This window comes from Poromitra crassiceps (assembly GCF_964638095.1).
Source record: "Poromitra crassiceps genome assembly, chromosome: 11".
NCBI lineage: Eukaryota > Metazoa > Chordata > Actinopteri > Beryciformes > Melamphaidae > Poromitra > Poromitra crassiceps.
This window is the reverse complement of record NC_139643.1, coordinates 53,486,644-53,514,212: the sequence shown is the minus strand read 5'-3', so window position 1 is coordinate 53,514,212 and position 27,569 is coordinate 53,486,644. Positions and strand designations below refer to the sequence as shown.

General features: G+C 42.7%; 1 protein-coding gene across 1 annotated transcript in view; it reads right to left on the bottom strand.

Moving 5' to 3' along the window:
- Positions 1-14,020: 14,020 nt before the first annotated feature.
- The window catches only part of rnf139 (ring finger protein 139), a 38,872-nt gene continuing 25,323 nt past the window's right edge, over positions 14,021-27,569 (bottom strand). Inside the window, exons 8-9 of the mRNA XM_083646550.1 lie at positions 26,430-26,786; positions 14,021-15,661 (exon numbers count right to left, since the gene is read on the bottom strand). Coding sequence (XP_083502676.1) covers positions 15,254-15,661; positions 26,430-26,786 — 765 coding nt within the window. The 3' untranslated portion in view covers positions 14,021-15,253. The remainder of the gene's footprint in view (positions 15,662-26,429; positions 26,787-27,569) is intronic.

Below are 27,569 nucleotides of genomic sequence, written 5' to 3'. Positions count from 1 at the left end.
GACCACATTTCCATTTCCCTACCGGTCCCCACCCCAGTTTCGATTCATTCCACCATTTGGCTAGAAGCTCTTCTCCCACTTCCCAATAAGGGGGTTCCTTAGGTATTCTTCCCCACCGGCCTGACACTATTTTCAGCCAATTAAATGGATTTTCCAATTGGTAGTCTGTAAACCTTCTTCCCCTATAGTCGTAAAGCTCCATTATTTTCTCCTGTTCGATTATTTCCCTTTTCCCCTGCTTTATAACCACTCTCATATTTCCACATTGCTCCAGAACGATGGACCTATCATCTGGCCCCCCACTTCCCCTCTTCTGTACAGCTATTGGTTCCCCCTTGATCATCCTTACAGGGGTTTTCATTTGACCTTTCACCTCAACTCGTATAATCGCTCCATGGTGTGTAGTAGAGCTAGGCTCTATTCTGTGCTCCTTATTTCTCTCATTATTTCTCATATCTTCTTCTCCTCCATAGTGCATTCCCTCCATTTTTCCACCTTGTTCATTTATTTTGCTCGAATTATCCTGGCCCAAATCTACCCCTTTTAACCCAAAATCAAGATCATAGTCAGCACTCGTTACCTCTAACACATCACCATCTTGAGTAGCTGACAAATCCACCCCCTCTAACTCAGCTAGGACAGCATCCATTTTCTGGGAAAGTGGTTCCCCAACAGGTCCCCCATCTGGCTGTCCAGTCTCACTGACCGTCTCGGTGCTGTTGGGTAGGGATTCGGACAGGGGGTATTCCTCTGTATACTTCCCGCCTTCCATTTGGAATGCTGCCCTCCACTTTCGCTTCCCTCCTGTCTCCTTTGGCTTCTGTGGGGAGCAACCGAGGTAGAGATGTGAGCAGGGGGCCTAATGCCTCCCGATAACTGGAGCCCTATAGTCCCATGTTGCTACATGGGGATTTCATAACAGACTTCACAGTATTTTCTATTAGCTTGTTTTCCCTCCCATCTGTTTCTTATGGAAGGTGCGTTGCTTTACTTACTTATTTACTGTTGTGTATAAATTCAAATTAATTTGGATTACTTGGTAAGAAGTATCTTACCTCTATGGGTGAGCCTGTGTTTCCCTCTCCCTCCCTCTCTAAGGGTTCTGTGGTCTATTAGACATTTCAGGATTGGTAGGGTAAGTGTTGATTATCCTAACACTGCCCGATAAATCAGAATAACAGTCGGTGACTGTCTGCAAGCTCTTTAGTTCAGAACAAATGGCTTTCCCACACCGTCCTGCTCATGAAGCTCCCCTTATCTCTTTCACCCCTGCCCCTCCTCTTCTTGAAGGGGTCACAGCTGTTCCAACTACTGTAAACTTTTACTCTATTATTTTGCTCATTACATTGTGCACCGCTTTAACGGTAAATTCCTATTTATTCCTTCTTATTCATATACTATATATACTATGTGCAGATGATCAATAGACTAATGAGATGATCACTATATTATATAGATTGGCTTGCACTTGGCATTTTTTGATCTGTCTTTTACAGTAGATCTCTTTCTGCTGCAGACCTCTTCTCTATCAATCATTCCTCTGATAGGATCTCCTGGGCGTTCTGCCAGAGTCTCTGACCTGCTGCCCCGGTGGCCCATAAATTATAATCTCCCTCCTATGCTGCCAGCAATAAACCATCTCATTATATGAAATGTCTTCCCTACAAGATGAGCAAGGCATCAATAGCCCTCCCCTTTTTACTGACTCTTCTCTTTGAGCCAGGCACTTCAGTGCAGTCTACATTTATAGTACATAACCCATAGCCCTGCCGGCTATAAGCCCCATGTCTCTTAGCCCTTTCTGTCCATCCACACATAGCAGAGTGTTTAGCAGCAGGACAGAAAAAGTAGCAGCAGTCTCGCGGGCCCCTATTGTGGTCTACTACACCACCTTGTCTTTTCCCTACCATTTATTTCCAAACAGGCTACTTCTTTTTCGCATTGTCTAGTACGCCTGTTGCTCTTATCTATATACAATAGAGGTAATTTGGGTTGCCTCCTCCAGCTTTCGGTAGAAAGTAAGAATGAATCATGTCACACACATAAAAACTAGCTGTCATGCTTCTGACAGTCAGCCTCCCTGTATTTGTACATTTTGCACTCCTTTGTGCAGCCTTTTACTAGACCTGAGGGACTTATACTCGATTCACACAACTGTTTCACTCGAGCTCCCCCCGCGTGGCCTAAAGCATGATGAATGTTCGTCGCGACCTGGGCTACCTCTGTTCCCCGGTACGCGTGTCACACCATCCACGCTAGTCCAACTCTTTGGACACGTAGCGTGATACCCCTCAGTCTCGCACCACCATATCTGCCGCGTCTCTTTATGCTGACGCTTCGACTCCACGATTATCCTCGTGCCACGTAGTCGCGTGTGTCGGTGTGGCTCACCACTCTTAGCTTATTTTACAAATTTTCCTTTTGTTATTATTATTTTATTTAGTTTCACCTTCTTGGGTTTTTTAGCTTTCTGCTATTGACCACTGCTGTGGCTCACAGCTCTTCCCTTAACTTAGTGGAGGAACTGTTGTGTCAATAAGTTTCTCTATACTCAATTTGTAGTTTGTCACGTTGCTATCTGGTGCGAAGGCATATTCATCTTTTTGAGCTGGCGCCTTGCCAGGCATCTTTGCTGGCCCCATCTGTCCTCTTTCAAGGTTTTAGTGCAGCTCCGTCCCCATTCCTTATCACATCTAAGTGCCTTTGAAGGGCTGCATTTCCCTCTCTAATAGGGTTAATTTACAGCACAGCGCTTGTATCAACGGTAGCGCTGGCTGATAATAAATGTCCATATTTCACATTCACAAATACTTTTGCAGCTCTCTTTCTGCATCGCTCAACATCGTCCTTTCTTGAGTTAAGTTCTGGCTCTGCCATTTCATCTCCCCCCTCCTCACTGATGCTAAGAGGGGTACTGTGTCTAACGCATATGGCGGGGGATCCCTGATCCCCAAGTCTCTGTCGTCCGCCCCTCGTCTTTACGACCAGCCGTTAGGCTTCTGACCTTTTGACTCGTGGTGGTGGTGACTTGAGAGGATTTCAGTAGGATTTAGTGAGAATTTTATCACACCTGTATTAAATCAGCGGGTTTGAATGCTATTAGCTATATAGCCCCTGTGAATAAAATACAGTACATCTCGAAGCTACTCTTACCGGATACAATACGAGAGTACTCTAAGTGCGAAGTCGGCCGTTCTATTGGCCTGGACTTTTCCCCTGTATTAGGTACGGATTCCTACCTATATACCGTGTGATTTGCTGCACTTCCATCCTCCTCAGGTTTGAGGCAGAAGCCCACAAATTATCCACCGTCTCCCCCGCGAGAGTTCTCGGTGCGACATTTGCGGCTTCTTTCTGAGTTTATCAGATAGACTTGCACTATTTAGATGAGTTTAGCCGGTTTACCCCCACCCAAGGTCAAGTTTTAGTCTGACGCGGCATGAAAGCACAACAATATAAATATATGGATTCTTGAATTTTAACACGGAAAGGCTTCTTGCCTTCCCCGTGCCCCGCGTTCTGGGCGCCATGAAATGATTTGCGAGCGACCTCTGACCTATGACCCCTCCCCTGAGAGTTAGAATAGCGTCATCGGAGCACTCCCAAATCACGGAGGCGAGAGACCGTGATAACCAGCGGATCTCTTCCTAATAGAGGCTATCCCATACGACTATAAATACCCAGAGTAAAAAGGCAGACACGTAAGTTCCCCCCGATGAGTAACAACACGTTAATCCTTTGTCCACCTCCGGGTCTTAATCTAGGACCTCTACCCCCTCCTCCCCGAACATCGGGTGGGCAGTCTACCGATACAGGTGGCCGTACAGCACTTTTTCCCTCCAGGGTGAAAGAATTTACTAACCTATATAGTAGAATCACCCAGTACATATTTTCTAGTGTGAAACGGGCTGAAGCCCAAGATCACTCTGTCATTTCTACATGCATGGAGGAGGCTAATTATCTGAACCCAAAATCATGCCTCTTACCTTATTGGATGTGTGGACCCTTCTCAATGATGTTTTGAAGAAGAAAAATAAATAAATAAAAATCCTTGGTTTTTATAGGTTTTATATATAAGTTAACACTTCTCCTTACAAAGCATACTATCATTGTCCATTACATTCAGTCCAATATATATGACATCATTATCCAATGTACATTACCTTAATTTTCAACATGGAGTTCATTATACTCTCCCTATTTAAGTATCACTCTTGGCTTTTAACGATTTCCTATCTGGAATGGCCAACCTGTCTAAATGGAACCTTGTGTATCTCTGATATGTATCTTGTTCCCATCTAATGTGGCTCTGGTGGTCTCCTCTCTCTCCCTTGTGGAGTCTATAACTGGTCTTTGTGCTCCAACCGTGTATTAACGGGGGATTTTCCTGCACAGGCACTCGGACAGTGCTTCTTTTACCCTAATTCCGAACTTATTAATCTAATGGCCTTCCTAACTCCTCTCTCTCCCTTGTGGAGTCTATATCTGGTCTTTGTGCTCCAACCGTGTATTAACGGGGGATTTTCCTGCACAGGCACTCGGACAGTGCTTCTTTTACCCTAATTCCGAACTTATTTCTTAATCTAATGGCCTGCCTAACACCTCTCTCTCCCTTGTGGAGTCTATAACTGGTCTTTGTGCTCCAACCGTGTATTAACGGGGGATTTTCCTGCACAGGCACTCGGACAGTGCTTCTTTTACCCTAATTCCGAACTTATTTCTCTAATGGCCTGCCTAACACCTCTCTCTCCCTTGTGGAGTCTATAACTGGTCTTTGTGCTCCAACCGTGTATTAACGGGGGATTTTCCTGCACAGGCACTCGGACAGTGCTTCTTTTACCCTAATTCCGAACTTATTAATCTAATGGCCTTCCTAACTCCTCTCTCTCCCTTGTGGAGTCTATATCTGGTCTTTGTGCTCCAACCGTGTATTAACGGGGGATTTTCCTGCACAGGCACTCGGACAGTGCTTCTTTTACCCTAATTCCAGAACTTCTCTTAATCTAATGAGACCTGCCTACAGCATCTATGCTCTATCCCTGGTGGATTCGAAGCCATCTAAGTGACGGTCTCCCGTCTGACTCCCTGCCTATGCAGGAGAGCAAAAAGGCTCTGAGTTCCGTTCCTTTTATCTGTCATTGTCATCGAAGGTGTGTCTATGTTTTTGCTGACTCAATGACTTCAATTCTGATTGGATGCTACATGATCCCTCTCCTAATGGTGGCCCTGCCCATCAACTCGGCCACCTCCCTTAGGTGTCTTGAACTCACTGATACTCTAAACCATCCTTATCTAAAAACATCCATCAACTGGGACACCTCCTATGGTCTTGAACTCAATGACACTCTCTTGCCACTCTCATCTGAAAACATGTTATGTAACAGGCTTACTTCAGCACACAACAATGCATTAATACAATTGTCATTTCAAACTTTGTGCATGTAACACAGACTATTTCAGCATACAATTAAAATCCATTCATATTGAGATTACATTTTCCACTTGGAAGTCCATAGACGCGTGTTCACATCCCTCAGTCAACACAATGCATTTCAACGATATAATACAATCCATGTTTCACGTGACATATGGTTATAACATTGTGACTTCAGTGCACACAGGATATATAGAAAAACTTTGGTGAATAGCATTTTGATTAAATAGCAGTCTCCTCTCCTCCAGTCGGCTTTGCCCCCTCGCAGGTGGTGGAGCAAAAGTTCATCCAAAGTTCAGCTTTGCCAACAGAGCATCCTCACGTACTGCATCTGTGTGGTTCTGCAGCTGTACAGCCGCGGAGAGGAAGGGCGCTCCAGAGTGTCGTCAACACCGCCCAGAAGATCGTCGGCTGCCCCCTCCCCTCCCCTCTCAGGAAAGCCCACAGCATCCTCGGGCACTGCCACTTTGAACTGCTGCCCTCGGGCAGACGCTACAGAGCGATGAGGGCACGAACGAGCCGGTTCAGAGACAGTTTATTTCCAAGAGCCATAGCTGCGCTCAACATGCCCTAACACAGTTATCTTGATACTCTGTGCCTAATGTATAAGAATGTGCAATATGCTAAAAGTACAGCGACCGGCGACCGCCCTCAGTTATCTTAGATATACTGTGCCTTAATGTATATAGAATGTTCAAGAATGTACACACAGAACCAAGTTCAATGTTGATGCCATAATGTATATCTATTTTATACTTGTAATTATTGTACTATTGTATGGTATTGTAATTTTTGTACGTTTCTATGGACTACGAGTCTGAAATAAAGACATCAATCAATATAGGACTGTGCAATATGCTAAGTGGAATGACCGTCCTGAATGTATATAGAGTGTACAAGAGTGTACACAGAACAAACCTGGCTGACACTAGATACTTTTTTACTTTATTTTATTACCTATTTTAATACACTAGACACTTTTACCCTTTATTACCTCATTACTTTTATACATTATCTTTATTACCTTAACTTATTGTCTTGTCTAACGCACCTAGGGGATTGCTTCAATTTCATTGCTCTTAAATTTGTTTTTGTAACAATGACAAATAAAGCTCATTCATTCATGTTTTTGTCAAGTCAGTTGCAAGTCATCAAAACAGGGACTCGAGAACAAGTCACTAAGTCTTAAGTGCCCATCTCTGGAGGCTAAGATTAGCGAGGCTAGCATCCAACTCATCACTCTCAGAATTGTTTTGGTTTGTTCTGACACACTTTTGAAATGTTGTTCAAATGTTATGCCCGCTTCTCTAGCGCAGTGGTTCTCAAAGTGGGGTCCGGGGACCCCCGATGGTCCTTAATGGGCTTGCAAGGGGTCACCCAGAAAAAAGGGGGATATGATTTCCATCATAATTCCATCCATAAGTAACACAATGTCAGAATGTACGATTCTTAGTCCTGGGTTTCATACACTTTCTGTAATAAAACATCTAAAAGCAAAAATCTTGTCAGATGGGGTTCCCTGAGACAACATCTTATCACCGTGGTCTAATTTGTGTCAGTTTAGGTGTCCTTGATGTGAAAAAGTTTGAGAACCACTGCTCTAGCGGCCTGTTGTCCAGTCAAATTCCTCAGTCTCTGGTCCCACCTACACTCAACGTTCCACTGTTGAATACGTCACATTAAGGAAGTTAATATACTCTGCAAATGCCGTTTCAGCTGGACTTTAAGTCAGATGTTACATAGATGTACCTGAGCGACCGTCCTGCCGAACACGTCCAGGATGTCGTCCACGGCGGCGGCCAGCCGATCACTCACCAGCTGCCGAAGACGCTCCATCTCCTGCAGCGACCTCTCACTCTGCCCAAAGTCCCCGAACACCAAATCACTGGCTGACATGCTCTCTGACACCAAGCTGCTGGCAGGGCTCCCACGTGATGACTCCTGAGAATGCAGGGAACTTTGTGATTTTTTTTACCAACTCTTTATAGAGACCGCAGGAATGATTCTGGAGGACCTGGATGTTACCACTTCCTGGTTCCCTTGTCTCAAAGTCAATGGGAATTTGTATGTTTTTGTTTGTTTGTTGTTAAATGCCTGAAATAAGGTCTGTGGTTAACAAGTACAAAAATAAACAAAATAATTATCATCAGAAAACGCTTCAAAAGTAATAAAATGGTCCTCACTCCTCATCACCACTGACCTTATTCCAGGAATTTAACAGAAATCCCCATACAAAAACGCCATTGACTTTGAGACAAGGGAACCAGGGAGTGCACTGACTTCTGGGTTGGTATTGTATTGATTTCTTTATTTGATTAACCCCATGGGGGGTTTGGTAGGGGTGGGCAAAAAAACCTGATTTACTTAAGTATCGCAATTTTTTATTTGTAGATTTTTTTCAATAGATTTTTTTTAAATCCCAGAATCGATAATCGCAAAAAAAAAAAAAACGCAATTTAATGAGCAACATGACAACGTAGTTATAGACCCCTTATACAGCTTGTCAACATTGAGCTGCGCGCGCAACTTGAAGGCAGAAAGCCGTCAGCTTTGCATTGACAGACAGCGAGAACCCCGCTGTCAGGACTGCTCTGTGCCCATCTGCAACACACAGTTATATTTTAGTTTTAAAATGCAGTTCTCGGCTTACTACCACAGCTTATCGCCTAGTGATAAGCAATGTTATGCATCGAAATTAACGTTGTTTAATGGGATATGTCTTACAGACCCACCCATACGGCGCTGTCAATTGGCCAAGCCTATGGCCAGCAATACATATCGTGCATTCCTTTATAACTGGGGATAGCGTAGATAATGATTCTGTAACTTGCAAAGATATATTGTTATGTTGATAATGCACACAACTCAATAATGACATTATGTAACGTTACTTGGTCCGTTAACTAACCGAGCGATGTGGCTGCAGCCTACTACAGTTTACCTGATATGAAATGAGCGAGCCTGCAAAGTCGGGCATTTTTAACGATTTCCTCTTTCGGCTTGCAACCAAAGACACTTACGGTTAGCATTAAAAGCAGTATGAGTTGACGGGATTCGGTAAAACTTTAGTCCTTGCTTTGTAGATAGTGTAACAGACTGTTCAGTGTTGTGTTGTGTTCTATTGCGTGTGTGCGAGGCTGTGTATGTTCCCTCGAGTTGCGTAGAACAGGATATGTGGGGAGAATTAGGTGAATTATAACGTTACAGCCTGGCTCTATCGTTTATTATTTTATTAACTAAGTGTGAATAGGCGGACCTGAATACTCTCCTACAATAGCTTTCCGATTCTGGCATCCCACTGCACAACACGAAGACATATCTAGCTCGAATAGTTTTCAGGCGACTGGAAAACTACTTGACAGGGCTGCGCGGAGTCTGTCTTTCTGCCTCCGTCTTGCGCATCTGACGCTGTTTGTTGTCATTGTGACGTAGGCGTATAATTGGTCTATCGTTTGTTTATAAACTGACTGAGCAGAATGGAGGTGTCTGACAGGGGGTAGATCATAGACATATATAAGGCTAGATGGCTTAAGGCGGAGTCACCAGCGTCGTTGAAGCGCCGCCATCTTGCTACGGCAGGCTTTCTGGTACGTTCTCTGGTAGCTGTTGGAGGGTGCACAGACAAAAATACTCATAACTTGCTGAAATCTTGACGGATTTACAAACGGTTTGGTTTATTACAAGCATATTCCGTTCCCGAGATATGGCAACAACAAAACAAAAAACACAAAAAACACTATATTTTTGATGGGCTCCAAATTACACCAAAATTATACCGAAGCATCTATGCCATGAGAGGGATTCAGGCACAAAGTTTCATGCAGTTTCATCCATTTCCCTAGGAGTTATGATCATCTGATGTGATAATACTAACCCAACAACAGATGCTCATAGCTCCTAGCAAAATGGATGAAACTGCATGAAACTAGGTGCGTGAATTCATCTCATGATGATGATGCTTCGGTATAAGTTTGGTGTAATTTGGAGCCAAAAATAATAATAAAATGTTAGCGTTTTTTTAACCCATAGATATATATAAAGCTGTGGTGCCGTAGCAAGATGGCCACCATGCGACGACGTCGCTCTCCATTGACCGGCAGCGCGGGTAAGCCATCTAGCCTTATATATGTCTATGGGGTAGATGCCTGACTTCCGCCAAAACACACGTCATTACCGTAAGTGACTGAATTCAGTCAACACAAAAACTAATACCGTAAAATACCGTAATGGGGAAAAAATCGAATAAACGCCCCAGCGTTTATTATGCTAAATAGGATCAGAGACGCGGCGCATATGGGAAGAAATACGGTACTTGGGGATTGTGTTACTGATTAAAAAAAATAACAGTAATTGTATCAGATTACATAAAGTAAACCCTCCCAACCCTGATGCTGACATCAGAATGAATCATTGACACTTCAAAGCAATCTGTAAATCCTCAGCTTAAGTTCTCAATAGAAACATTCTCAGTGTACCTTGATCCCTGTCTCAAACTCCTTCAATTTGAGGGAATAGGGCCTGGAAAGTCCTTGAAAACTGTTTGAATGTGATGTTTAAGGTGTGGGAACCCTGTCAAGCTGTGGTCCACAGACCGAGCTTAAGCTAAAGCTAAGCTAACTTACCAGCGTGTCGTGCCAGGCGGACTGCAAAACAACACCGACCGACGTCACAACTGTCAACAGCTCACTGACACTGACTGTGACGTTATGTTGGAACTTATGGAAACTTGTTGAATCGTGGCGTTACAGAACAGTAACAACAACACAGAAACAAACGGAAAGGTAAACAGCATAGGTCCGACAGAAAAGGAGGTAGAGGGAAACGATGTCAGACGATTATTGTTTCCGTCCGGTGTGTAACACCTATTTCGCTGATCTTCTTCTTCTTCTTCTTCTGCTTTATTGGCGGTTGGCAAACAACGAATTGGTGCATTACCACCACTAACTGGTATGGAGTGTGGATCAGAATCTATTAGTCTACTATCTAGTATTATACAGATCCTTTCCAAAAAATTACAATATCATGGAAATACCATGGATGACCGTGGGCTTCAGCAGATTGTCAAGCAAAGACGATTAAAAAATGTGGCGGAGATTCAGAGGGAGTGCACTGAGGCTGGAGTCAGTCATAACTGAGAACTGCTGATTTTCTTCACGCTATAATAATTTCTTGAAATACTGTATTGGGGGTTTTCAGGAGCTGTAGGCCAAAATTATGAAAAATGAAACCAATAAAGGCTAGAAATATTTCACTTTGTGTGTAATTAATCTATAATCTATGAAAGTGTCACTTTTTTTTTATTATGAAAAAAAAAATCCATGATATTCTAATTTTTTGGAAAGGATATATATATATATATCCTAATTTTTTGGAAAGGATATATATATATATATCCTTTCCAAAAAATTAGAATATCATGGATTTTTTTTTCCATAATAAAAAAAAAAGTGAAGAAAATTTTATATATATATATAGATAAGGATGTTGGGCATCGGATAGCGTCTTTACTTCAAGTTAAGAGTTGGTTTTAAGACCTAGACGCGAGAGCGGCAGGGCGGTTTGATTGGAAATGCATCGTGGGTCGCCGGGCGCTAATGCTCAGTATGAGCGAGAAGCGCCCGGCTAGCGGGGTGAGGGGACCCCCTGGAACCCCTAGTGACCCACAGACCCCAGTTTGAGAACCACTGATATGGGTAGATGTCAGAAAGTTGCACATGCTGTGTGTATGTTGTAATGTATTTGTCAGAGCAATTTAAAGGTGATGTCACTGGTGTTTGGAGACGAGACAAAACAATATCAAAGATTTTATTTACATAAATCTCTTTTTAAAGCAAAAGGCAAAATTAATGAACAGCTTTTACCTTTCAAAAATCTTTCGGAACAACCAATCCCCAAACTCCTTCATCCTAACCCAACCAAAAGTCCTTCATCAGAGAAACCTGTCAAACTAAGCACAGCTTTTCAATACAAAACATAACTGTTCATTATTAAAGAATTTCTCAATTTTGGAAAAGGCCTGGACTTTTTTTTTTTTTATGTATAACCAAGTCATGTGAACACTTGCACAACTCCACTACTTCCTGAAATGAGTAGGGCATCTTGGTTTCCTGTCCTACACTATTGGATGAACTGATTAATGTCAGGTGTGCCTGATCACTGTTGTTGTGACTGCAGCACACCTGACATTAATCAGTTCATCCAATAGTGTAGGACAGGAAACCAAGATGCCCTACTCATTTCAGGAAGTAGTGGAGTTGTGCAAGTAGTCTATTGAACAAGATCACTTCAGTTGGCAGCCGCTTTGCCCACATGCCCCTACTGCACTAAACAAGCTTGTTTTGACCACTGACAGGATCAAATTATTCCAAAGGGATAGCCTCCATACCGCTCACCTGGCGTAATCCAAGTCTCCACAAGCCCTGAGATGCCAAGAAAAGACGTCATTTACACCCTGTTTTTAGCTGAAATATAGCCATATGTGCAGCTGGACGTGCTCAATTTATTCTTCCTCGAGCACCTGGCTCCAGGCAGCCTACTGAAGACGGCCACACTCCGTTTTGCTTGGAGGCTTTTTAATCCAGACTTCTGCTTCCACACAGGAAACAGTAATGACCCAGAGGTGAAAGGTCAGCCCGCTCGCCAGGATAAAACATCATCATACATTTCTGCATCCACAGATGCAGAATATCACGTTCCTACATACGTGTATATCAGCGTTCTCGTGTCTATTGAAACGTGTATATCAGCGTTCTCGTGTCTATTGAAACGTGTATATCAGCGTTCTCGTGTCTATTGAAACGTGTATATCAGCGTTATCATGTCTATTGAAACGTGTATATCAGCGTTATCATGTCTATTGAAACGTGTATATCAGCGTTATCATGTCTATTGAAACGTGTATATCAGCGTTATCGTGTCTATTGAAACGTGTATATCAGCGTTGTCGTGTCTATTGAAACGTGTATATCAGCGTTATCGTGTCTATTGAAATGGTGCAGCGGCCAGTAAGGGCATTGTGGTGGGGGTGGATGGAGGGACAGTCATGTTTAAAAGTCTACCATAACCCGAACCTTAACCAAGTTGTTTTACTTGCCTTAACATAACCAACGTCGTTAATTAACTGCCGTTTTGTTTCAAAGTACAGTTCCTACAGTAGATTGAGATTGTAGGTTTGCAGAAAGGTAAAAAGCCAACGTTTTTATTGTGCTGACTGTTTGTAGGTGCAGTAAGTGGGGCAGTACTTGTTCTTAGTTCAGACAGCAGGGTTGTCTCTCCATATTTCTAAACTCTTCCAAACTTTCCAAGACCTGTGGAGAACCTGAGACTGAAACACATCCTGGGCTTTCAGAAAGCTGCAGCAGCGTTTTGCACAGAGCATCATGGAAAGTCCCCCTGATGATTCTGCTGACATTTATTTGATCTGAGACCAGTCAGTCTGGAGTTTAAATGAAGCCGTGCCCTTTGGGAAACCATAGCAGTGCTTTCACCACTTCTGAACATTTTTAACTAAAAATAAACATCTGCTGTGAAGAGACGTGTGGCGAGGATCTAAGTAAGTTTTTTGTCTTAGTCAAAGTGTGACAGGACAATGTGTGTGTCGTGTGTGTGTGTGTGATGACATGTACTACAACGTACACAGCTGTAAGCAGTGTATGCGTGTTATTAGGACATGTACCATAACGTACACAGTGTCAACAGGTCACAGTAGAGACCAGTAGTAAGTCATATAAGAGCTACTGTATATCAGTAGCAAGTCACACCTGTCTGTCTCTCTCTCTCTCAGGAAAGCAGTGATCTCTCCATCACCTCCTCTGTAAAATAACACAAGGGAACATTAACTGTCTTTAAGACAATATCTAAACACATGACATGTCGGCAGACTCACAACACACACGCACACGCACGCGCGCACACACACACACACACACGTGTTGGCGCTCCTCATTCGGACCATGTATGGTTACTAAAATCCCACCTCAACTTAAGTTAAGTTAACCAAACCACTCAGACCATGTATGGCAGGGGTGTGAAACATACGGCCCCGGGGCCACAACCCCCACAACCCCCCCCCCCCCCCCCCGCCAAAGGGTCCAATCCAGCCCACAGGATGACTTGAAGATTGCACTGAGAAGTCCTTCAATCAATTTCTTCCCCATGTACTTGTGAAGGCTAAGCAGGGCTCCAGAGTGCGCCCATTTGGTCCCATTTTCACACCCTAAAATCTGCCAGTGCACCTAAATATTTGTATTGCTCGCACCTCCAGCCCCACCCCCACCCCCACCTCCACCTCCATGTGCTTTTGCAAAGACCCGCCCTGATCTGTCTCTGATTCACTCAGATCCTCATCCGAATATTTTCATTGGTGCAGCGCAGGCAATCTCTCTCCCCGTATCATGCACACACAGAAAGACAGGGCAATACCAAAATAAACCATTTTCAATGGCTTCTGTGTGCTTGAGACGTGCAGAATCGTTTTATTTTGAAAATATCCAACTGTTTGTGACATCACCCTCTATAGAGTACAACAGGTGGTGACATCACAACCCCCCCCCCCCCCCCCCCCCCCCCCCCCCCCCCCCGGCCAGATGAGAACACCACTCTTCACTATCAGGTGTCAGAGTGTTTATATACCCTCCTCGAGTTAAACAAGTTTTGAAAAATAGAAAATTTCCCCAACAAAATCTAATTCTACCATCCTATTCTTCTACTCCAGTGTTTCTCAACCACTGGGCCACGTCCCACTGGTGGGCCTCAGAGTTCCATCTAGTGGGCTGCGGAGGACCTCTCACATCAAGATATCATTTATTTGGGAAGGTGGTCCTCGGAAATGTTCTAACAATCAGAAGTGGGCCTTGAATGGTGGCCTGTTCTACCCCTCTACCCCCTCCTTTTTCCTTACAGACGGATCAAGACAATTCCGACTGCTACTACCACCATACACCAGAATGTCTTCGCCCAGCGCTGCATACAGTTCTTCTTCCCAAGTCCTTCTCCAAAGACTTTACACATTTCTTTGTACGCAATATAACCTCTGATCTATCCAAACCAACCTGACCTGAACCACTCCCTACAATAAACAACACCATCAGGACAGCCTAGTATCCGCGCCCCAACACAGACCAATTGACAGAGGGAAACACTCATATAGTGCAACAGTGTGTTCGCCATCTTTTGCGAGCGTCCGAATTCTCAACTATTAATTTGATTCACTATTCAGTCCACTATAAAATACCCACAATGCACTGCAATTTCTAGTTAACAACGAATGTAACCTACATTTTCTCACATATACCACAATGCAATGTAGTCGTGTTTACCAAAGGAGAAGAAGAGAGAGGTAGTGTCTGAAAGTCGTTTGATCGTTGCCCATATAGTTCACTATATGTAGTGTTTATCATATAGTTCACTATATGATAAACACTACATATAGTTCACTATATGTAGTGTTTATCATATAGTTCACTATATGATAAACACTACATATAGTTCACTATATGATAAACACTACATATAGTTCACTATAAACACTGCATGTGGAAGAGTGAGTGAGTGAATGAACAGGGCTCAGACACCAGCGGGTCAGCGCAAACAGACCGTCTGTTCCAAAGGCAGGACTGGCGCCACACAGAGCCGGATCCCATGGGCTTAAGAGCAGCAGCTAGACTTGTAGAGCAAAGCCCAAACTCCAAAGCAAGAAGAAAAGAGAGTATATATACAGTGTATATATATATATATATATATATATATATATATACAGTATATATAAATATAACTTCAATATAATAAAGATAGATCTGTATATTTTTCTGTGTGTGTGTGTCAGTCCCCGGTGGAGTCTGTATCGTCGTTGATATAGTCTTCCTCTATGGGGATGGCAGCGTTGCTCGTGCCCCACTCGTCCTCGTCGTACTCGATGCTGTCATTGTCCTCCAGCAGTTCCTCCCCGGGCTCGGGGTCGGGGTCAGCGTTAGCGTTAGCATCGGCATCGGCATTAGCGTGGGCTGGCTCAGCCTCAGGCTCCTCCTCCCCGTGCTCGGGCTCGTTGGCCCCTCCACCTGCGGCGGCATTGTTGTTGGAGTGGGCGTGACCGTCGTGAGGCCCCTCCTCCTCTATATAAACCCTCTGGTGACACATGGGACATGTGTCCTGGATGTAAAGCCACTTCCTCAGACACAGAGCATGGAAGTAGTGCTGACACGGAGTGATGCGTGCAGACACGGAGAACTCCTGGAGACAATAAATCAATAATGTTATCAATCACACAACACAATATTCCTCAATAACAATGATAGATTTTTGATACATTTCTGATATTTCCATCACACTCCATCACACTGTCAGTGTGCCGTATTGTCACTATATTAAATTGATAGGGTTAACCCTACGCCTACTGGCCTCTGTCCGACCGGCTACTTTATAGATTGAATTTTTGGGGAGTTGGGGTAGCCAGGCTGTACTTATTAACTGCGCGAATCTGCGGGATGTGTTGCATGAAATTATGTATTTTTTCTTCGTCTGTCATTCATGATCCATGCTGTCATAACATGACATGAGCCTGTTAGGTAAGCTAAGTAAATAACATGCTCTAACCCTAACCCCCTTTTAAAAGATGAAATATCTTACTAAATTAGCGTTTATACTGTTAATAATGCTGTTGTCCTGTTCATTCATTTAGACTAAGGTTAGATTGACTTTACAAAACGACCAACCAAGCTCTTCAAATGTGCAGTCACCGCGGTGTACTGGTGGCTTTGGTCAAATGTTCACTCTCTCTCCTTGGTCTTAGCATGTAGAAGGTTGCATAATCATTTCCAATAAGGCCCTTCAAACCGCAGCTTTTAGGAGTTGGCTAAGCTAAAGTTAAGGCTAGCTTGCTGAAGATGAGTTAACAAGACGTTGAATGCGGACATTTTCTCTCTCTCTCTCTCTGTTAATCGTGTTTCCAGCATTTAACGCTACCGTGACTACTATGTGGCAGGCTGTGGCCAACTTTTGTGAAAGTGGACATCACCAATGGGTCACTTTCTGGCAGTGGCAGCATCACCACTGCATGATTTGGTGTTGGCTTGTGTTATACACAGTGTTGGGGGTAATTCATTACAAAAGTAACATATTACATGTAATATATTACTTTTAGCAGTAACTCAGTAATATAACTTATTATTTATAGGATTTCAGTAATATTATAGCAGTTACTTTGTCAACTAACTCAAGTTACAAATTGAGTTACATTTTATTAAATCAAAGCACATATTTAAAAAAGATACAATCATTTCCTAATCAAACTGTGTGTTTTTATGCAAATAACCACTATAGATGACAATAACAAAGGTAAAGGATAACATTTAGAATTTTGGACGGTTTAAACTGACTTCAAGACGGTTGACATTATTTTTCGGGATGGTTCCGGGGCGGCGATGTCATTCTGCTGCTGCTGTTGTTTCGGTAAAAGTAATGCAAAAGTAGTGTAATAATAAGTAACGAGTTACTCTACACAGAAAGTAATATTGTAAAGTAACTTATTACTTTCAAATGAAAGTAACTAGTCATATGTAGTATATTAGATTTTGAAAGTAACTTGCCCAACACTGGTTATACAGGCATGTTTGTAGCCTGTTAGGGACATCTAGTGGTTACTTTGTAAGGTATTATAGTGACCTCACCTGTATGCAGAATGGAAAATGTTTATTTTTCATCATTGTAAAACCACAGCACAGTAAAGAGGATATCAACGTGGTGTGTTTTCTTCATACATCTAGCCTCTTAATTTTGCTTTTAAAGTGCACCAGATTCATGAATTTTACTTTAAAATGTACACAATTTTCTCTCTCTCTGCCCCCCAGACAGGATCCAAGGTTCACCTATCCACAATCTCTTCAAATCTTACGGGAAACAAACACAGTTATTGTATGTTTTGTTTTGTAATATGGATACTCTTTTATTAATAATTAAATTGAACATTGGGCCTTTATAAGGGGCTGTTCAGACAGGACGTGTGTATTTGAGAAGCCAGCACCTTTCTGCAATTCATTCTGTATGGTATGCACCTGGCGTTTAAGCGCTGTTGGAGGCTCGTGTTTTTTGGTGGAGCACTCTGGGCGTCTCAAGCTGAAAAAAGTTCAACATTTGGAGGAAAAGCGCGCTACTCGTCAGTCACTTTTCCTACCTCTTCTCCTGCCAGGGGGATCTTCAAACTCTGCTGCTGCCAGAATTGCCAATAATCTGGCTTTCAGGTTTACAGTGTGAACAATCAACAACAACAAACAGACATAACTAGCTGGCTACTGTCCGTGTGACCATATTGCGTCCTGATCCGTACTGCGCACGACGGCAGGGAGGGTGAAAAAAAAGCTCAGTGGCTGTGGTCTGTGCGCGCTGGAAGCACTCTCGAGTCTCGACATGATTTCCAAAGCGTTCTGATCTGAAATGCACACGTCCTGCGGGAACAGCCGCTAAGAATGTTTATTTGTATTATTTCAATTGTCACAATCTCATGGATACATCTTTGAGGTTTGTTCATTATTTGGGGGACAAACGCCGCAAACATCTTATCCGGCTACTTTTCCTATCTGGCTGTATGGTCCAGGCCTACATCAGGGAGTTCCCCAAGCCCCGGTAGCTGGCCTACTGGCTTCTGGCCTACCGGTTACTTTATACACTGTGCACCTGAACGTAGACTCAGCTCTCAGTCTTAATCCGTTTCACTACTGTACTGTTTGGTGGTAGGTGGCGCTGTTGGCTCCGCTAACCAAACGTCTGGAAACCGAGACTAACCTGAACGCAACATACAAGATACCCGCTGAATAAGTGTCCAAATGTTCATTCGACTAAAAGGCTAAAAGTAATCTCATGTGTAAGAAATGACTGTTCTACATTGAAGTAAAACATTTAAATAATTAACTTGTTGGTTTTGGATTTATTTAGCTTCAAGAGTGCATTTTTGTTTGTGTGACCCTCAACACAGGCTTTGAGAATCCCGGGCCACTTACTGAAACTTATGCTTAAATTAACCCACTCATATTCTGGTTTATTTCAAGAAAAACATTTTGGCTAGTGAAAATTCTAATTGGCTGGTAACTTCTAGCAGCCATATTGGCAGGTGGTCAAAAAAGCTAATTTCAAGCCCTGCAGGGAGAACAAGTGGTGACAGGAGTGAGTGAGAAAAGGATCAAATATTGGTGGTTAAGACTGAATAATAAACAAAAAGACAACTGAGAATTAGAATTTCCGAACATAAGAGCAGCATCAGAAGTTGCCAAACATTTTAATAAATATGATCATGGCGTTTGCAGCTTACGTTTTATGGGGATTGAGTCAGTGGGGCCACTTCTGAGAGGAGGAGACAGGGAGAGAAAACGTCTCCAGAGAGAAGCATATTGGATACACCACTTACAGACTGAGCATCCTAAGGGTTTAAATGAAGAATTATTGCTCTCTTGTTTCTTATAAGTGGTTTGATCCCTTGTTTTGATATGTGATTGGTCATGCTTACACATTTTGAGATGGGTTATCTGCTCCTGTCAAGCAGATTTAGACTGAGGGGTTTTCTTAAATTTTTCTTATTTGTCTTATAGGCTACTTCTAATGTGCTTTTGGTATTATGTATATCGTTGTGGCAGATACCATTTACTGTATATAGATTGACACTTGTATATATCTACAATTGTCCATATTTATCTACTTTTTTATATTTGTCTTGATACCTGTTCACAGATTTATTTCTTTTAGGATCTGTGAGTGATTTAATCAGTCATGTTGATGTATTCTGATCAGCTGTGCGGTCATCTTATTTATTTGTTATGTAGGTTCTTGACCACTCTGTTTGTTCTAGATATGTTGGAGATTGATTGATTGATTGATGCATGCATTTTCCACAGCTGGTTTCATTCAGCATGGTCCTGGCTTCTACTTATATGGGTCACACCCACTGCTTGTAACAACACTGAGGAAAGCCTGTGAGGCTGAAACGCGTCCGTTGTATCACTGCTGCTGTGCGCATTAAAAGTCTAAACTTTATAGACATCTGTGAGTGCTGTTTTTGATTTAATTTTTAAGACTGAATAATGACATCACAACTGTTCATTTAAAATGAGTTATTCCTCTAAACCTGACTTCAAATGTCCAACATTTTTCCGCGCCAGCGCCGTTCGGCCCCCAACCCTCAGCAAAATCTGGCCGTCTGGTGGCGAGGACATTTTTTTGTGGTCCTCTCTATCATCAACGTTCCTGGGTTACGGCATAACAATATTTGTTCGGCCCCCGGCAACAATCTGGGTTTCTCATGTGGCCCCCCATGAAAAATAATTGCCCACCCCTGATCTAGCCTCTTAAATTGGTTCTCAAAGTGAACCAGATTCATGCATTTTAGTTTAAAATGTACGAGTAGATAAAGTGGCAGCAAGCAAGCTCAAAGTCAGGTAGAATACAAAAGTGAAAAAAGGAGCTTACTGGTTACTTATTTACGAGAAATTTAATCCAGAAGTGTTGGTACAAGGGTAACCTCAGGTTTACATATAATGTACAACCTCATACAAAATAGGACACACGGGCAGGAAAACGCAACGCGTTTCAACCTCACTGGGTCTTCATCAGGCTATATAGCCGTTTTCCTGCCCGTGTGTCCTATTTTGTATGAAGTTGTACATTGTATGTAAACCTGAGTTTAAAATGTACACATTTTTCTTACAGGGAGCCTGGCCCCCCGAACCCCCCAAGAGGGTCCAAGCAAGGTCTACCCACCACAATCTCTCCAAATTCTGTGGGAAACATACAGTTATTAGTATTTTCTTTGTTATTTATAATTGAGCATTGGGCCTTTATAAGAATGTTTATTTGTATAATTTCAATTGTCACACTCATGGATACATATTTGAGGTTTGTTTATTAATTGGGAAAAGGATCACTGGAACAAACGCCGCGAACATGAGCCGGCTACCTTTTCAATCTGACTGGCTACTCAAAAGCTTGGGGAACTCTCTGCTACCTGGTAGCAGATGACCATATGGTCCAGGCTATAGACCAGGGGCACTCAATTAAAATTCAAAAAGGTCCAGTTAGAGAAAATGTCCTCAAGCAAAGGTCCGGAACATTGTAACGTAGCTTGCGCTATGATTCAGTGCCATTGAACTCAATGATTGAAGTAGGCTAATGGTAGCCTACGTCTGTATGTACCGTAGTCAACAACTGACTGTTAAATCAAAATAAACATCAACAATGCTTATTTACAGTTTTCATATTTAACTGGATTAATTATAGCTACATAACTAGCCTACTATAATAAATAAATGTTATTTTCTCATTTCAAGTAAAATAATGCATTTACAAATAACATACAACAGAGTGCTTTGGAAAAATGTTTATCTTAAAATGAAGTGCTTTAATTTAAGAGAAATGCGTTTCCCCTTTTCTTCACTCCATTTCACATTTAACACTCTCAGCCAACAAACAACCTTTTCTCTTGAGATAAGTGAGCTCCGTATCTGTCTGTCGGTCTGTCTGTCGATCAATGAAATTGCAATGCAAACCTCGCATGCTGTTGCGGTGGGTAGTGAGTGTGCCCTGGTGTGTGTATGTGTGTTTGCTCATGTGTGACGCTTCCATAGACAGGTCAGGATCGCACCGCACTTCACATGAGACATACTGGTTTTGATCTGCCCGTAAGAACAATGAATGGACGTGTAAGAGTGGTTTCTTTTGAGCACACCTGCACACCATGTGAAATTACTATCTCTCGCCTCAACTCGCCTCTGTCCGTGTGTCTCGCAGCACCACTGAGAACGAAGCAACAGAGAGAAACGATTCGCTTATTTGATTGGCCGAGTAGCACCACGTGTGATGATTTACAGCGCATGCATTGGTCTGTGAGCTTCCTGGCAGATGAACCAGTATTACCGTAAAGACTAGAAAAGCATGTGCCGGTTAAAATAGAAACGCTCTGTGAAAATGTAAGTTATCAATGATTTGTAGGTTACAGGGCTCGGTCCGGATAGGACGGCATCTCGGTCCGGATGCGGACCGGAGTCCGGACTTTGAGGATCGCCGCTATAGACTGTATCAATCAATCAATCAATCAATCAATCAATCAATATATATGTATGATATTATATCGAGATATATATATATATATATATATATATATATATATATATATATATATATATATATATATATATATATATATATACCAGGACGAGGACGAGGTCACAGCCGAGCAGGACAACGCCGGGGGCTTCTCCTGACCAGTGAGGAGTGGTCATCCGACCAAGAGCAGAGTGCATCCTCCACAGATGAGAGTTTTTTAGGAATAGGACGCGGACAAGGCAGGGGCCGCCCAAGAAAACGAGGAGGGGACAGCGGAGATCTCTACAAAGCGGCCGGCGGGCAGTGGCAGATGACAACACGGAGCCAGAGGGACAATTACAATCGGTAATAAATATTTCTGATCACACCCTAACAGCCCCCCAATTGAATGTTTTGAGTCGTGGACTCTCCTTTGTCCCGACTAATCATGTCAATGCTTTCAAATTAAAGGTTGATACTTATTCTTTAGGCAGCTACACTTGAAACATTTTTTTCACACCAAAATTGATGTATCTACTGGGGGAGGTACTGATCCCCTGAGCAAGTTCAAGAAAAAATCTAAGTTTATGCCTCCTGGGGCTCCCAACCCCACACTTGCTACCTTCAGTAAGCTAGTGGAAAAAGACATTGCAGCGGCTGTCAGCTCCACAAACCATGTTAAGGGCCGATGTAACATCACTGTATTCGAGAGAAAAGCCCTGAATGATCTACATGGTAATCCTAGAATTGTTATAAAGCCAGCCGACAAGGGAGGTGCAGTGGTTATTCAAAACACCAAGGACTATGTCGCTGAAGCCCTTAGACAGTTAAGCAATACCACCTTTTATAGCCCGTTGCTGCAGAGCCCTGTGGATACTTTTAAAGCACAAAGGGATGAAATTTTGAATGCTGCATTGAGAAACAAATTGATCACGAAGAGTCAATTTGAATTTTTAGAAACTGAACACCCTGTCACTCCTATTTTTTATCTGCTGCCTAAAATTCACAAAAGGTTGGATAACCCTCCAGGTAGGCCCATTATAGCCAGTAATAATTCACTGTCTGAACCTTTAAGTCAGTTTGTAGACCACTTCCTCAGGGACATTGTTAAGACACTTCCCTTATATGTAGCGGACACCAGAGATGTTTTAAAATTTTTGTCTGATATATCTATGCCTAATAATGCTTTTTTGGTCTCTTTTGACGTAGAGAGCCTATACACGAACATTCCACATGATGGCGGTCTAGAAGCCATGGAGTTTTACCTTGGCCCTAAGAAAGATGATCTCCCAATGGAATTGCTTTTGTCTCATTTTGAAATGTAATTATTTCATCTTTGATAACAAATATTATTTGCAAGTTCAAGGCACAAGTATGGGATCACCTTTCGCCCCAAATTATGCAAATTTATTCATGGGTTTGTGGGAAAATAGATATATTTTGAACAATAACCCTTTTTCTAACAACATTCTGTTCTTCAAACAGTATATTGATGACCTCATCATGGGGTTCAATGGTTCTGAACAGGAATTGAGAGCATTTACTGACTATATTAATAGTACCTACCCCACTTTACACTTCACTATTGAATTTAGTTGTGAAAATATTCATTTCCTGGATCTTTTGATTTCTATTAATGAAAGGAGACAATTGGAGACATCTATTTATAGAAAGGGAACCGATAGAAACACTCTTTTGCACTCCACCAGTTTCCATCCTGACCATATGATTAACAACATCCCTTATGGTCAGTTTGTGAGACTGAGGAGGATTTGCAGTAAGGAGGACGATTTTCAAATTAAGGCTAAAGAAATGGCTCAACGTTTCAGACAAAGAGGATATGACCAAACACTTATTGACAAAGCTATTGAAAAAGTGAATGGCAGAGATCGGGAGGAGCTCTTCAATCCCCCGCCCCAACACACTGAAAGCAGAACCACTTTTGTGTCTGAATACTGCACTGCCTCCAAGCAAGTCAAACACATTATAAACAAGCATTGGCATATCTTGGAATGTGACCCAGGCCTGAACCACCTGTCCTCTTCAAGACCCCGGTTCAGCTTTAGAAGGGGCAGAAATATAAGAGATGTTGTTGTTTCCTCCATGTATAAAGAGCCCATACAAACTAACTGGCTCGCTCAACAAGTGTATGGGAACTACAGATGTGGTAAATGTGCACACTGTTCAAATACATTTGATACTAAGAAATTTAATCATCCCCATTCAGGAAAGAAATATGTTATTAAAGCAGCTATGAGCAACTTTTTCGATTGTTATTAAACAGTATAATTACAATATTGATGCATCACATCTTACCTATAATAGTAGCTGAGACCAAAGCCGTGTGAATCGGAGATTGCTCCCTTAGATGATTATTAAGTCTGTGTCTGCCTAAACTCGCGTCAACAGGGGGCTCTCTCTCTCTCTCTCCTTACCGCCGGACCGGATAAACGCGGAAGTGAAACCCGGAAGTGAAACGCAGCTGCCTGCCTTCACCCGTTCGCGCTGCCTAGCAACATAGCATAAAAAAAAATGTTTTTTTGTTTTGTTTTTTGGAGGGCCCCTTCACCCCGAGGGCCCCGGGGCACCTGCCCCGGTTGCCCTATGGTTAATCCGGCCTTGTGTGTATCCCCAGGGGTGGACTCGACACAAATATGTCAGTTTAAAAAAAATCGTACCGTCAAAACGCCTGGTTCGATCACTGTGTATCCCCAGGGGTGGACTCGACACAAATATGTCAGTTTAAAAAGAATCGTACCGTCAAAACGCCTGGTTCGATCACTAAAGTGGAGCTTAACCTTCTTTATTGCCAATTGCTGTAATTCTTATTATTGTCCTTTTCTAAATAGAATTTGAACTTATCTTTGTAATTGTTTGCATTGCTGTTATGCTAAGATTAATGTTAGGTACTCCCTTTCTAAATGGAATTTGAGCTTAACTCATTGAGTGCCAAGGACGTCGATCGACGTCAAAGTAAATAGTGACGTAGAGTGCCAAGGACGTCGATCGACGTCAAATGCGTTTTTTGACGGTGGGACGTGGATCAAAGCCTCAGGCATCTCCTGTACAAATATGGGAGCTATTGAAGGTGTATAACCTATTTTACGGACTCATTAGGTGGCGACAGTGCTCTCCAGATTAGAGACAGGTCCGGAAAACAGCAGGAAAAAGCCGTGATCAAAGAGAAACCGATGCATGCTGCAGCCAGAGCCATATAGATTGCTCTGTCGGGAGCTGACGTTGGCTGCGAACAGCAGTCAATCCGCGCTCACAACTGAGCCCCTCTGTCTCTGTCTGTCTGTCTGTATAGTTTCTCCACACGATTAGCAGCCAGAAAAGCAGCACCCGACGCCAAACCATTCTCAGCAGTCCGGTTTGGCTCTTCCGTGTCGCGCTGGGAGCCGGCGCACAAAAAACGGAGCACTCCGAAAATAGAGTGGGTGCATGTTAGGCTGTGTGAAGTGTGGGGAGGAGTTTGCAGCTGAGGAAGGGGAGAGGGGGGTGGGGCACGCAGGGCATCACACAACTACACCACGTCACTACATCAGAAAATATTATCTTCAGTCAGTGAATGTGCTTGAAATGCTTCATTTCACAAAAGGCGGAATATCTCAGCTAATAATTTGAAACGCCTGTATTTGCTCAAAATGACCTATCTTCTCCGGCTCATAACTAAAGAATGGAAAATGGTATCAATAAACTTTTTTTTGCTGATGATACAATAGAGCCAGCTCGTTCTTTGTGCGTGTTCGGTGTTTACATATTAATATCACACAATATTCTGTGGGCCTCGAGAAATCACTGAAAACGCTCTGAAAACTGGCACTGGGAGCGTCCGTTCTCCAAAAGTGGCTGGCACTCAATGAGTTAACCTTGTAACTGTTTGCATTGCTGTAACTCTTAGATTAATGTTGTGGTTCCTCTTTTTCTAAATAGAATTGGAGCTTAACCTTGCATTGCTGTAACTCTTATTGTATAGGTCCTCCTATTCTTTATAGATTTTGAGCTCAACCTTCGAATGTGCTCATTTCTGTAACTCTGACAGTGCTGCATATTAATGCTAGCTTATGTCCTTGCTTTTTAACTTATTATTATATATCGCCATTCCTTTTGTGATATTGTATTTACTTTGTTGACTATGATATTATGTATTTTTCTGCAACCTGTAAACAGAAAAAAATTGTGATTTCCTAATTGGTCATGTGACCAATTAGGTCCTGTTACTACTTAGGCTCACCTGGGCCCTCATGGTTGTATGAGCAAACCTGATGAAGCTGCTACAGCGAAACGCGTCGTTTGCTGAATAAATCACAGTAAAGCCTTACTTCAGTGTGCGGTGGTACCTTCTTTTGTTTTATGCCTTGTACCTGCAACCTACCAGCAACTGATCATTCCACTGGCTGTGCGTGGGGACTCTCCTTTCTCTTCATATATATATATATCGATACAATATCGATACCGTATTGATACAGTCTCAATATAGTATCGATACAGTATCGATACTATATCGATACTGTGTCGATACCATATTGATACAGTCTCAATATAGTATCGATACAGTATCGATACTATATCGATACTGTGTCGATATAGTATCGATACTGTAGGCAGCTGTACCGTTCACTACCATTGTAGCGCTAGCTAAGTAGCGGAGAGGGCTGTACCGCTCTTTCTAGGACACGCGCAGTGACGATAAAGGCATCCACATTCTCCATTTACTGTTGGCAATGTGGCAAATAGGCGAATCCCCCAAAATGTTGGCGAATCCCTTTAAATACTGTAGATACTGAGTTAGCTATACATGAGTGGGATTTAGTTTAGGCATTAAAAATAAAATAATACATTTTGGATTTCTTTGATGAGCTACTTATAGATGGACCGAGATCTACCTAGTGGGCACCGCTGTTATAAATTATATGTTAATGGTGCAGCCTACCTGGTAGCAGATGGCGCAGACATCCTCGATGTCCCTCAGCCTCTCTCCTTTGGCCTCAGGCAGAGAGTTGATCTTCTTGACGGCGGTTCTTCGGTTGGAGAACGTCTTCCAGCCATTCCTGGCCTGCAGGTAGATGTTGAAGTAGGCGTGGAGGCACATCATGCAGGCTCTGATCTTACTGCCTGATTCAAACATCATGGTGTAGGCTCCGTTTCCAAACATGATGAGGCCAAACAGGAACTCCATCACGTTCCCCGAGGAGCGCACGTAGTAAACATAGTCATCCAGCTTCTCCCACAGCACAGCATAGAAACCATCCAGCATGAAGAGAGTGTACACTGTTAGAGATACCAGCACCTGGGGAGACACACAAACAGGTGAGTAGGGTTGGGTGATTGGACAAATATATCGCTGACCGACGATTGGCTGAGTCCACCACCGGTTTAATTTTTTTGGACGATTGTTCGATTCAAAGCATGCGCGAATAGGAACTGGTGTGGAAGTTCATAACGAGAGGAGAGATAAGCCATTTCTAAACATGGACAGCCACGCTGGAACTACTATTAAGTAGGGGGTGCTGTAAGGAAGGGACTCTCGGTGCTGCCCACAAGGGCAGCGCAGAAGAAAGTTTTACGTTTTTTGGACTTTTAGCCATATTTAGAGGAATATTTAATTTTAAATTAACATTAGGATTATACTGTTGTGATGTCATTATTCAGTATATTCCCCTCTTCTCTGCAGCATTACTCAATTTACCCTCAGGAATCAGGGACAGTGATAGCTAGCCTGGGCAAACCCAGTCTCCACGTGACCTCTATGTGCTATCAGTCACGAAGAGGGTTGGGGTTCTTAACCCTGATAGCACAGTCATGTGGAGGCTGGGTTTACCCAGGCTAAGTGATAGCCTACCTGCTATTCCTCCCATCTTCTCTTTCTTTTTTTGTCAGCTTATCATCTCGTAGGCTATCTCTTTCTCTTCACAAAGTTGGGATTTGACTGGCAGAGTCTCATTTTTGTCTCCGACTCCGTGAACAAAGTAAACACAGCTATGTAAACCATAGTTTCAACGTGAGGCTAAGTAAACAAAACTTCAGCATTTCCCGGAGTGCATGCTTCACACTACTGTGTGGATCCTATTTT